This window comes from Scomber scombrus, chromosome 24 (genome assembly GCF_963691925.1).
Source record: "Scomber scombrus chromosome 24, fScoSco1.1, whole genome shotgun sequence".
Taxonomy (NCBI): Eukaryota; Metazoa; Chordata; class Actinopteri; order Scombriformes; family Scombridae; genus Scomber; species Scomber scombrus.
Genome location: NC_084993.1, coordinates 14,187,266 through 14,199,624, shown reverse-complemented (window position 1 = coordinate 14,199,624; position 12,359 = coordinate 14,187,266). Strand labels below are relative to the sequence as shown.

Below are 12,359 nucleotides of genomic sequence, written 5' to 3'. Positions count from 1 at the left end.
TACATATTTAGTAATCATTTTCAATAAGGTGAATTTCATATTTATCATTAGTTCTTCTGATTTATCTGCTTGGGAACAAAAATAAAAATGTGCTTCATCTTCTTTTAATGTGGGGAAACTTAATTACAAATGTTTAATTAAAAACATGCAAATGAACAAATGTTGTGGTACCTTCAGCGCATCTAAAAGATTCACTAAATATAAAATATTAATCAAACTAAGAAGCTCAAAACCTGTCAAACAGCCCAGATTAAAGTCAAGTGTGTGGACAGGCTTTTCCAATAAATTAAAAAATAATATATTAATACATACATGTTAGCAATATGGTTGAGTTGATGACATTTGAACTCCAGGGTGAGATCATACTCTGGATGAACAAATAACTTATAATTTATGAGTGATTCCCTCGCTTGTTTGACATTCCCCTGCTGCCTTGTCTGTGACAGCCGGGCGAGCTGCTGCATCGCTAAAACCAAGTCAACCTTTACCACCACAGACTTCATAAAAGTTTAATGTCTCCCTGTCTCCATTCCCTCTCCCCGGCTATCAATCTTCCCCTTTCACCTCCACCCCTCGTCTCTTCTTTCCTCGCTCTTCTCTTCTTAACCTGTCATTGTTTCCCTGTCTGTCTCCCGCTTTCTCTTTTACCCCTCGCTGCTTTCCCCTTCCTCTCTTTCAAGGTGGATTAGGTGTTTTTCCTGCTGTATGGAGCAGACAGCCAGAGGTGACCGAGCCCCGGATCAAACGCTTCCTGGCAAATAACTTAGTGTTTGTTTCCACCTGCTCCGAGTGCCGCAGACGGGAGGGGTTAAAAAAAAGCGCATCGGGACGACTCTGATAACGTCACATAAAACGCTGACTTTGTCTCAAACTTTGGATTGTGTAATTTTTTCCTATTTTTTTCTTTTTGGAGATGTTTCATGAAAAACTAGAGTCTTTTTTTTCCTCTCAGGGTCCCAGGTGGTGGAAGTATGGTGTTGATCTAAGGAGGTGGTGACAGCCCCGCTTTGATGATGACAGATGAGGGAGGAGGCAGATAATAGCCGCTGTCAGTAACTCTGGGTTTTTTCGCCCCCTCGTCTTCCCTCTCCGTCTCTCGTTTTATTGCCGTCTGACTTGTTCCTCGCACTCCCTATTTGTCTGCTCCATCTCACTCTTCATTTCTGCCTTCTCTACCTCTTCATCTTTCTGTACATCTTTATATATCTTTACACCTCACCACTTCCTATTTCTCCCCGCTTATCTTTTCTTCTATGCAAGGTTTCTAAATCCAACCCCCCGTTCTTTTTCCACTTCTCTCTTCCTTCCATTTATCTTTCCGCTCTCTTCGTCTGCCTGGTTCCCAGAAGGGAAGGGCCTGCACTTTCTCTCCACTCTCAGACGCAGACAGAGAGCTGATGTGGGGGAGTTTGAGGGGGGGGTTGATGCGGCCATTAAACCGAGTGAGATAATAATATTACCAGCCATTACTCCAGGAAGCTCACTCCATCCTGCTGCGATTCGGCGCGATAGCGTGACACTGACCTCAGCTTAACTCAGCTCCAAAAAGGTCAGAGCTGGTCGGTCTAATTTGTGACTTGAGATTTGGTCTATTTTTACAGAGGTGCTGTCTCAATTTAGCGGTCAATTTTAATTCCGACACGTTCGCATATTTCAAGGCGGTGAATGACAGAAAATGAGATAACAAGATTTGGCTATTGGCTGCTCCTTCGCTGGAAGTAGCCGTGTGACTACATATCCCAGCATGCATGACGGGACTTGAAAGGACATTAGGGAGGGAAAGAACTTGCCTTGATGCCTTTGAGACTCTAAATAAATGACAAAAGGATGGATCAGTGGATGAAATGTCAGAGAGATGATTAGATAGAATCTGTTTTAGAACACGTACTGTCACTGCTCTGTGTGTATGAGTCTAAAGATGGTCAGTTATTTCAGAAAAAACATTGTTCACTTGCCAATGTAAGGTGTATTACTACACCAATGTACTGTACTGTCCTAACAATATTATTCTATTATATTCTTATTTTACAAGTAATCATTTATTTTAAGTACTCCCAAGTGTCAGCCTCCAGATGTTTCTCCCTTTCTTGGTAAAATAACAGCTGCAAAGTGAGACTAACTGTTAAAAGAACACACAGAAATGAAAGTTGAATTCATATGCAATAAAACACATTGCTGCTGAATTCCATACACTCAGCCTTACTTGGTCTGATGTGACCAGTAGCTTATGGTGACAAATGATAGCTGTCATTATCCACCTTATTTCTGTCCTCATGATACCTTCCAAGAATTGTGGGTGCAACTTTCAGTTATTCTCTCCACTGAACCAGTGTCTGAAAGAGTTAGGAGTATGCTACAGGTGTCTTCCATTTCTTTTCTTTTTTTTTTTTTTTGACATTTTGGGGAAATCTGTGTTTTAAAAAAACAAAACAAGAAGAACAAGATACAAAGTGTTAATTAGTGAGTTTTCGAGGTGCTACCTTTGGACAGAGCCAGGCTAGTGGTTTTCACCTGTCTCCAGTCTTTAAACTAAGCTGAGTTAGCAGTGGCTTTACTACACAGACATAAGTGGTGTCAGTCATTAGATGATGCTCTGACTTAGGTCTGCTTTGAGATAGACACGGTTCTGTTCCACCTTTAGAAACAGAACATGTCCATCTTTATACTATGGGAGCACTAATGGGCTTTTCAGATTGTTCATCACCATTTATTGCATTTGAATCAATCAAGTAGCTAAATATGCTCCTGTATGTTGACTCCAGCAGACAGAGGTTCAGTCAAAGGAATAACTGGAAGTTGTACCTATAATTCATGCAAGGCATCATGTTGAAGAGCTCTGCTTAAAGTCATTATTCCTTATAAATGTATCATTTCCAAGAAAACAGCATGGAGAGTTTGCAATAACTACAAAAGTGGTCTTAAAACTTCAAGTCTGTCTTAGACTTTACCTAGTCATACAGCTAAAGCAAAGTATGTAACCCCCCCGCCCCCCCCCTCCTCAATATTCCCCCTTTTTTCACACATTTTCATTTTCAAAAATAATATTACCACGGTTCAACATTATGAATTGAATGAATGAACTATTGAGCTTAATCTTGCACTTCATAGATTTTTCTGCTACATTTGTGTTTGTCTTTTTTAAAAAGCTTCCACAATTCCAGCCGCTCAAGGCAAAGTTAAACTTGTTTATATTTTAAAGTGCGCCCACACACCAAAAACGCTCCACGAGAAAAAAAGATTTGACCTGAAATACTCTGAGAGGGTACAGTGTGCCAGGATGTCTGCTGATATAATCATGATATTTGGTGCAGTTTCTTTCTTAATCATGTCTTGTTATTATAGTGGTTGAGGTAATCTCCTTACTGAAACCCATACCGCTGTGAAATAAATACGCCATCAAACTGCTCATTATCCAATTTGTCATTAAAACAGAAGAATCCACACAGCATTTCTCTTAATCTTTTTAACCATGCTTGTGGGCCTGTGTGGCTGCTGGTTACCACCTTAATTTCATTTTGCACAACTACGGGGAAAGAGGGACTTTCAAATCTTTTTAACTGCTTGTAGAGATGTAAAAGGACATGTCTCCAAAGTAATACTATCGCTCAAACATTATCAAATTTATTCAGAAATCTGTGCAGCATTTATTTGATGGATTCTGTTCTTTCTGTTTGCCGCCACACGGAGCTGATTTCAAGACAACTTGGAGGATGTTCGAGAGCATGGATCATCCCCTTGGTTTCTTTCATCCTTCTCCAGTCTCACTCAGATACTACAACAGAGAGAGTGTCCTGCTGGGAATATCTGAGGCCCACTTGGTAATCCTGATAAAGAGGCAGGTTTGGCAGGATAGCGGGTTGGGACTGTTGATGCTTAGAAGGAGTGCAAACTCCTTCTGCAGCTGGGTTAAGTAATCCCATTCTGCTGATAATATGCAGTGTACAAACACATGAACTCACTTGCTTGTATGATACGCTCTACTATACAGCCTACTTGAATATTATCATTTAGTGTGGGTGCTGCCTCAACAACAAAGCAATGACATACTGATGTGAAAAAGTAGTTCTGATGATCCAGTGAGTGTACATACACTTAGCTGAGCACAGACAATGCATGCAGAGCAGAGGCTTGTGGGGGGGAAAAAACATCTCATCATCATCATCATCTTCATCATCATCACAGCACCAACGTAGCATTCAGAGAGGAAGCAGCTCAGCATGAATCAACTTAGACCTCTGATTCTTTTAAATGCAGCCAGTGCAGTGTTTTGGTGTCCAATAAGCCTTTCAACGTTTAATCTGTAGCTCCAACTGGACCTCCTGGATCGTACACGTGCCCCCGCGACACAGCCCCCCCCCTGCATTGTTGGTCTGAATGCAGCCTAAGCTGTCATGGTTACAATTATAGAAGAAGACACAGGCACAATGACAAGAATCACTGCAGTGAAGATGCCACTATCACCACTTAACTTGTTCTCATGACTGACAGCTGGATGAACATGACATGTGTTGCAGAGACAGCAATGGCATATTACTATGGTAACATGATGCAATGCTTCTATGACAATGTCTAAAGCTCATTATTTCTGGTTTTCTCCCAAAAATTTTGGGGTGACGGTTTTTTTCTTACTACATATTAGAAATGCAATGCTGGCTGTCAATTTCCTCTTTTTATTACTTCCATTCTATACAGACATGGATTACATCACACTGCTGCTTTGATAAGTTTGTTTACGTAACAGGTTTCTGTCATTCTGACATAAATGTTCCTTATGGCTTCATTCAGACATGAAATGGAAAGAGTCACGTATGATCATACAATACATGGCACCTGGTGCACGAGAGGAAGTAGTGTCACTGCTGAGAACAGCTGGGAGGTTACCATATCAAGAATTCATCAGTGATGGATTTTAAAATATTGTCATTGAAGACTTATTTAATGACCAACAGTAACCAGGGATGCTTACTATAGTTTATCCCCTGATACTCTTTCTCAGGCTTGAATATTTATAGATTTTGGAGGTTTGGGGTACAGAAATCCTGGATCAATTGATGCAATGAAGTGATAGTTCAAATAATTTACTAACTGAAAAAAGAGGATTTATTAAGTTACTCTCTCTGTCTGTATTTAACCTTGAAGCCTTTTTTGTTAATCTGACAGCCTTCAGTTCAGACTTGTGTTTTGTTGGAAGTGTTACAAAACTGTTACTTGGCCTAAAAAGCTGGGCATCGTGTTAACCCATATTACACATATCTATCTTCCTTTTTGCAGGACCATTATTACCTTTACGCTCACATGGAATTCCTGGTCAGTTATGAAACCACCACATGTATGTGAACTATGTGCATGTATTTCTTACATACAGCTCTCTGAGTGACAAAGTTGTTTTCTGAACATTTTTCCTCTTTACTTTCTATTACTTTCTATTTTCTGTGCCATAGCAGGGCCTCAATTAGTGTAAATCACTATAATGAACTTCCTCTAGTATCAGGAAATATGAATTTTGGATGCATGGCACAGAACATTTGGATGCAAATTGATTCAAACCGAACTACAACTTGTAATTCAAAGCAGGTATTTTTCAGTATTACCAAAAATAATGAGCCATAACAGAGTCAAGTGGCAGCCATAGTAACAACAACATTGATGTCAACAGACAGTGTTTACAGAGAGGACTGAAACAATATCAGTGCAGTGTGTGTGTGTGTGTGTGTGTGTGTGTGTGTGTGTGTGTGTGTGTGTGTGTGTGTGTGTGTGTGTGTGTGTGTGTGTGTGTGTGTGTGTCACCTGCTGGGAGTAGCGCTGCTGGGTCTGGATCTGATAGTGTTCCTCTGTCGTCACCCGGACGTTGCCTGCGGTCGGCCGGGGCAGCATCTCCACTTCCTGGATGGCCTCCATGGAAACGGTTTGGGGAAGCACCTGGAAGAGTGACGTCACGTACATGATGACACTCTTCTTGTCAGGGTGAGGCACGGCCACATCTGAAGAGCGGAGAGAGCGAGAGGATTAACTCAGTGTCAAGACTCAAAAAGGATAAACTGTTTGAGATGAACAACTTGAAACAATGACTGAAAGAAAAAGAACTGACAACGGCTTCCACAATAGTCGAGTCATTTTCATGAAAATATGTATCCACACTGAGAGGCCTGAATAATTGGAAACTATTGAATTTCTTCTTGTTTCTCTCTAAGATGACAAACAACAGCACTGAGAGTTACAGCCAACATCTGGAGTGTATCAGACAGTCTGCTGGGACTCAGCTGTTCTGTCCCCTCTTGCTCTACATCATCACTTTACTTAAAGACAGATGAAAAAACAGCAATAATAAGTAATATATAACACAAATGTCATGTCATAGAATGCAGTATATGGCATTTGGACAGTCATTTTGTGATAACTTTGTCATCACTGGTACACATGTGGAATATACAGCTGTTGCTGATTAACACATCTGGAAGGAGCTTGTTTCTATGTACAGTAACAGACTGGATGGTGATCTGTGTTTTGCTGGCTCAGTCACTTGCAGAGACCTGGTGCTTATCACCACATCCTGGCTGTGTTTTTGTATTTCATTCTGCAAGTTATCTTCTGTTAACCTGCACAGGACCTGCTGTCGGATCATTTATTTACTAAACTTTGTACAGACTTTCTGCCAGATACAATCCAACTCATTCTCCACTCCTCCTGATCCTCCACCAGTGTCTGAATGAATATTTAAGCATTATAAGATCACATTCTTTGCCTTAGAGATTGATATGAATACAGCCTAATAATACATTTGCTATGCAGTAAGTAAAATTGATATTTAAAATTAGAGATCAAAGCGACATTAGTGATGATGGAAAGTTTGCATCATTTTCCAGAAGCTCCCGTTTCTCTGTCATTATTCAAACATCCAATCATGTTATTATTATTAACTTATGTTATTATTCTACCCTCATTATAGTGTAAATGTCACAGTTATTAGATTTTAATCATTCACTTTGTAAAGCACTTTCTGTTGCATTTTTGCAAAGTAAAATTTACAGTAACAATTATTGTTATTAAATACAAGGCTCTTTTTTTAAATCATCTACTTCCAAAAGCTCCAGATAACCACCAGCTTAGTGTGGATGGACAGCCGAAACTGATGAAAAACGATTTTAAATAGTAATATGTAGCATAGTTATTGTTTGAGTAAGTAAGTAAGTAATAATGAAAACAAGTACAAGCTCTCAGGGAGTTATTGTGATGGAGGTTAAAAATGAGTGTAGTAATACATCAGTGTGTGTAACAGTATGTGATGGCCATTTATAAGGCGTCTGAGAGCCTGCAGGCTGATGCAGTAGACTGTCTTTTAAATGCAGAAACAGATTTGAGTCATTTGTCTTTGTGTTCATGAATAACTGGAGGCCAGTGTTTTAGCTGCATTTTATTTCCCATAGCATCAGTGTTTGTCAGTCAATCAGTCTGTCTGCCCTGAGTCTTACAGCTCAATGAAGCTTGAGCAACGTTTCCTAACAGGTGGAGGAAGATAAAACAGTGGTGTGATTTCAGGAAGGGTGGCCGCAGCCTGTGGCCCGGCCAGACAGCCAGGAGCTAAACTAATAGAGACAGATGACAGCGGGGCCGAGACACTGCAGATAAATGAACGCCACGAGAGACTGAGACAGAGACGGAAAGAGGAAAGGATGAAAAAAAAACGGGGGGTCGAGCTGAGGCAGAGGAGCAGGGAGAGCAAAAGGGGGCGGAAAGAAAGTCAGTCTCAGAAAGAAATGGAGTGCTAATGAAGTGATGCTTGTGGGTATGTTAACACAGCGGTGTGGAGTGTGTGGTAATGGATAGCAGCTCAACACAGTAAGAATAATGAACAGCAGAAAGAAGGTGATGACAACAGAAAGGAAAAGAAACAAAATAGCCAGACACAAACAGAAATTTGTGCGTATTTGTGTGTATAGGCTACGCAACAGTGCCAAGAAAGAGAGTGTGTGTGTGTGTGTGTGTGTGTGAGGGAGAGATAGATAGATAAAGCTAGAGAAAGTCATATTTCTGGCTGTGGAATACTGATTTATCAGCATCACAGAAAAATCGGAGGGTGTTATTGTTTGTCTGGGGAAGACAAACAGCTCCATAAATAATGCCACCATCTGCAAGTGTGTATGTGTGTATGTGTGTGTGTGTGTGTGTGTGTGTGTGTGTGTGTGTGTGTGTGTGTGTGTGTGTGTGTGTGTGTGTGTGTGTGTGTGTGTGTGTGTGTGTGTGTTTTTATTTGTGCGCTAGTGTGTACACATCCCTTGCTTGTTTAGCCCACTCGCTTTTTTCTGTCCCATGATCTCCATTTTAATCATTTCTACACGGCTATGTGTGCATACTTATGAGGCTATGTGGGTGTCTGCGGTTATGTGTGTTTGCACATATGGATACGTGTGTGTGTGTGTGTGTGTGTGTGTGTGTGTGTGATTACTCTGTACAGCAATCCATTTATTGTGTGTGCAATCATGTTACCGTGTGTACTGATGTGTGTTCATGTGTGTTTGTACTTTTTATTCCTTGCATGTTTGTTCAAGGATATTTGTATGCCTTCGCGTGTCTGTCTGTGTGTGTGTGTGTGTGTGTGTGTGTGTGTGTGTGTGTGTGTGTGTGTGTGTGTGTGTGTGTGTGTGTGTGTGTGTGTGTGTGTGTGTGTGTGTGTGTGTGTGTGTGTGTGTGTGGTGATTACATCTGACTGTAAATATACACTGTGGAACTGTCATTACATTGGACTGAAATAGCTTCTCAAATGATTCCCCAGCAAAGATTTGCTTTCGACAGTTATATTTAGTTTACAATTGAGAAATTCTAATAGAAATGATATTATTCCTCTAAGATGCTACAACCCACGTTAGGTCAGACAGAACTTTCAAGCTCGGTAGCTAGAAACATGTCGAACCGATATTCCACAGTTCCCTGATGTGTTCATGGAAGACGTGAGGACTGTGGCTACGGCGAGATAAAGTTTGAGACCCCGAGCTGCAGCGCGGCAGCTGGCTGTCAGCTTTGATTTGGAGGGAGGAGAAGTGAACAAAGGCTCGGGAGCACAAAGAAACAACGCGAAAGAACAGAAAGACGAGTGAAACAGGAATTAGAGAGAGAACGCTGATGAGAGAAAGAGACGAAACACAGGATAAACAGCAGAGAGAGAAAGAGGAAAAGAAAAATGGATTCATAAAAAGAGTGATTATGTAATACGGAGACTTTCCCTAGATATGAGAAACTCCAATATGGCTGCCAGAGGGGTTATTTCATCATTTCAATTCATGTACAGTGCACTAAAAAGCAAGCATTCAACTTTTTAGTATGCAAGCTTTGAGGTGATGTAATAACACCTCTGGCAGCCGTATTGTTGAGATTTGATAGGTCGAGAAAATACGTCCATTCAGGGGTTTTTATCTTCAGTATCTAACTGAGTGTGGTAAACAGACTCTCTGAACTCTCTGAGCAGGATGCTTGGTGCCTTCTGGCTGGAGCACTGTGCACTAAGCTAGCACAGTTGTGTAGACTAATCCACTAGCTGATTTTGGAGTGGTCTCTCTCTTGTGTGGTAATGTTGCCATGGTGGCAACAGTGGGAACCAGCACAGAACGATGAGTGTAGATTTGCAAAAAGCTAAACTGCCTATTAATAATGGATTTCCCCCTCAGGTGACCACGTATACTGTATGTAGGCTTATGTGAGGAGCCAGCAAAACAACAAACTTAAAAGAAGACCACTTGCACTCTGCACAAGTCTAAACACAAGTTTAAAGGAGGTGACCTACATTTCAATGACTGCTGTCTGCATTCAGCAGCTTGATAGCAGAAGGAATGAAGGAATTAGAATAGTGGTTTGTTTTCCTGAGGGGTGCATGATAGTTCTGGCCTGGGGGCTTTACACAGAATTCACTTGACAGTACATGGTCAGATTGACTAATAATTCCTTTTGCTTTCTGGACCACACTCTTCTTCCACGGGGAGCACAAGTCTTTCAGCTGCACTCTAGTGATCTTGGAGCAGACTTTAACAATGTCATTGAAACTATTCTTGTCTTTCACAGACAACCCACTAAACCAACATATGAATACAAATGTTAAAAGGCCTTGAATAAAGCAATGATGAGGATGTATGTTCATGTTCATTTATGATTATACATACAGACTAATAGGGATGAGATGTGATAATAAACACACGCTGGTTAACTGATTGTCTTGGTGTGAATATTAAAGGGGACATATTGAGCTTTTGGTGACTTTCTGTTATTTCTACACTGGCATAATGTCAGATATCTATGTTGAATATGATCCAGTTCCAAAACTTGAGTTGAACATATGTAGAAATGTTCGCTACAAGTCAAAAATCAGGGCTTCAACCTGCTCTTAAATTTCATTAGCTATGTTTTTGACACAAAATAGCTTAATTCAGACAGAGCTAACCAAAGTATTATGTGCCATCCACTAATAGATCAACATTAAATGCTTTATCATGTACAGTATAACAAGTCAATAAACATCTACATGATGAGATGAAGCTGTTAATGTCAACATCTGAAACCATGCCCCATGCAAAACAACTGGATGCAAAAAAATGTTGAGACTACAGTGTGGCTTGAACCAATAAAGTAGAACATTTGTTTACAGCTTTGATACTAATCCCTCTAGAAAATAGTCCCGCCAACGAGGAATTTAACTGAGAAAGACATAAAGAAAAGAAAAAAAAACATGGTTGAAGTCTACGGTTTACACCAAAGTGTCCACTGTGGTTTGACGCCTAGCATTAAAACTGCTGTTAACAACACAGACAATGTGTAGTTTCAAAGGAGGAAACTTCAAACGGGCCTCCGACTTCCCAAATCCCGACAGCTCCTCTTCGCTGAGATATGAGCCGCAGAAAAACTCAAACAATAAGAATCCTTTCATAGCACGAGAAAAAATGTTCAGAAGGCCCAGGTGGGGTGTTAATAGTGTTTAGAGCATTGATGCATGGCGTATTATAATGATGCACGTTCACCCCACTTGCTCCCAACTAGTGATTGTTTATTGTAAGATCAATGGAAAAAAATCATCTGGCGTGATGTGTCGCTTCAAGGTTTAAGCGAGCTGCGAGGGATTACAACGCTCCCTATCGCGCTGGCTAAAAGCCTCAACACTGCACTCACAACAGGGGGGATTAAAAGAGGAATACCTTCTCACCTTCTCATTTCATATACAATCAAGACTAAGAGTTGAGAGGTAACCATTTGATCAAATATGATAGAACAACCCAAGTTGATGCCCTGGGAATATCATTTTTTATTTACTGTATATCAATACTCAGCCCTGGTTTCTTCTTCTTTCATTTCTTTTATATGGAATGGAAAACCAGATTTATTTCAACATATTTATGGAAAAATACTAACTTGGAAGTGTATAACTGCTGAATAGTCATGAATTAAATATCACCCTAAAGTCATGACTCATTGGAGAGATGTATTCAAACCACTCAGACTTCTGACTATGATGTATGTACAGGTTGCTGCAGTATAGGATTCATTTATGCAAAAATTCTAAAAATTCAACAGACACATTTTTTGAGGATAAATGGGGAAAATGTTTGGAGACTCTCTGTCATCATTCTGGGTATGTAAAACAAACATTATTTCATTGTATGCATTCAATGACAATAAATGATCTTATATTGTCTTACTTTATCTTATCCTATCCTATTTTACCTTATCTTATCCTATCTTATCTTACCTTATCCTATCCTATCTTACATTATATTACCCTATCTTACCTTATCTTATCCTATTTTACCTTATCTTATCCTATCTTATCTTACCTTATCTTATCCTATTTTACCTTATCCTATCCTATCTTACCTTATCTTATCCTATTTTACCTTATCTTATTGTATCCTATCTTACCTTATTTAATCCTATCTTACCTTAACTTATCATATTTTACCTTACCTTATCCTATTTTACCTTATCTTATCCTATCTTACCTTATCTTATCCTGTATTACTTTATCTTATTGTATCCTATCTTACCTTATCTTATCCTATTTTACCATATCCTATCCTATCCAATCTTACCTTATCTTAACTTATTTTGTCCTTTACCTAAACCTATCTTACCTTATCTTATCATATCTTACATTATCTTATCCTAGCTTACCTTACCTTATCCTATCTTACCTTATCTTAATTTATCCCATCTTATCTTACCTTATATTTTATCTTATATGAACCAACTACAGTAGTTTCTGATATGCAAGCAATTTACTAGAGTGACAGATTCAGCCTTCAGTGGCACTGTTTGGGGCCAAAATTGAAATGTAGCTAAAATAATCTACTTATGGGTTAGTACAACTGTGTAAAACCAGTTGT

General features: G+C 39.7%; 1 protein-coding gene across 3 annotated transcripts in view; it reads right to left on the bottom strand.

Annotated features, from left to right (window-relative positions):
* The window catches only part of dmd (dystrophin), a 184,835-nt gene that overhangs the window by 168,018 nt on the left and 4,458 nt on the right, over positions 1–12,359 (bottom strand). For all 3 annotated transcript variants that reach the window (XM_062445524.1, XM_062445522.1, XM_062445523.1), the window contains exon 4: positions 5,788–5,981. In XM_062445524.1, coding sequence (XP_062301508.1) covers positions 5,788–5,981 — 194 coding nt within the window. The remainder of the gene's footprint in view (positions 1–5,787; positions 5,982–12,359) is intronic.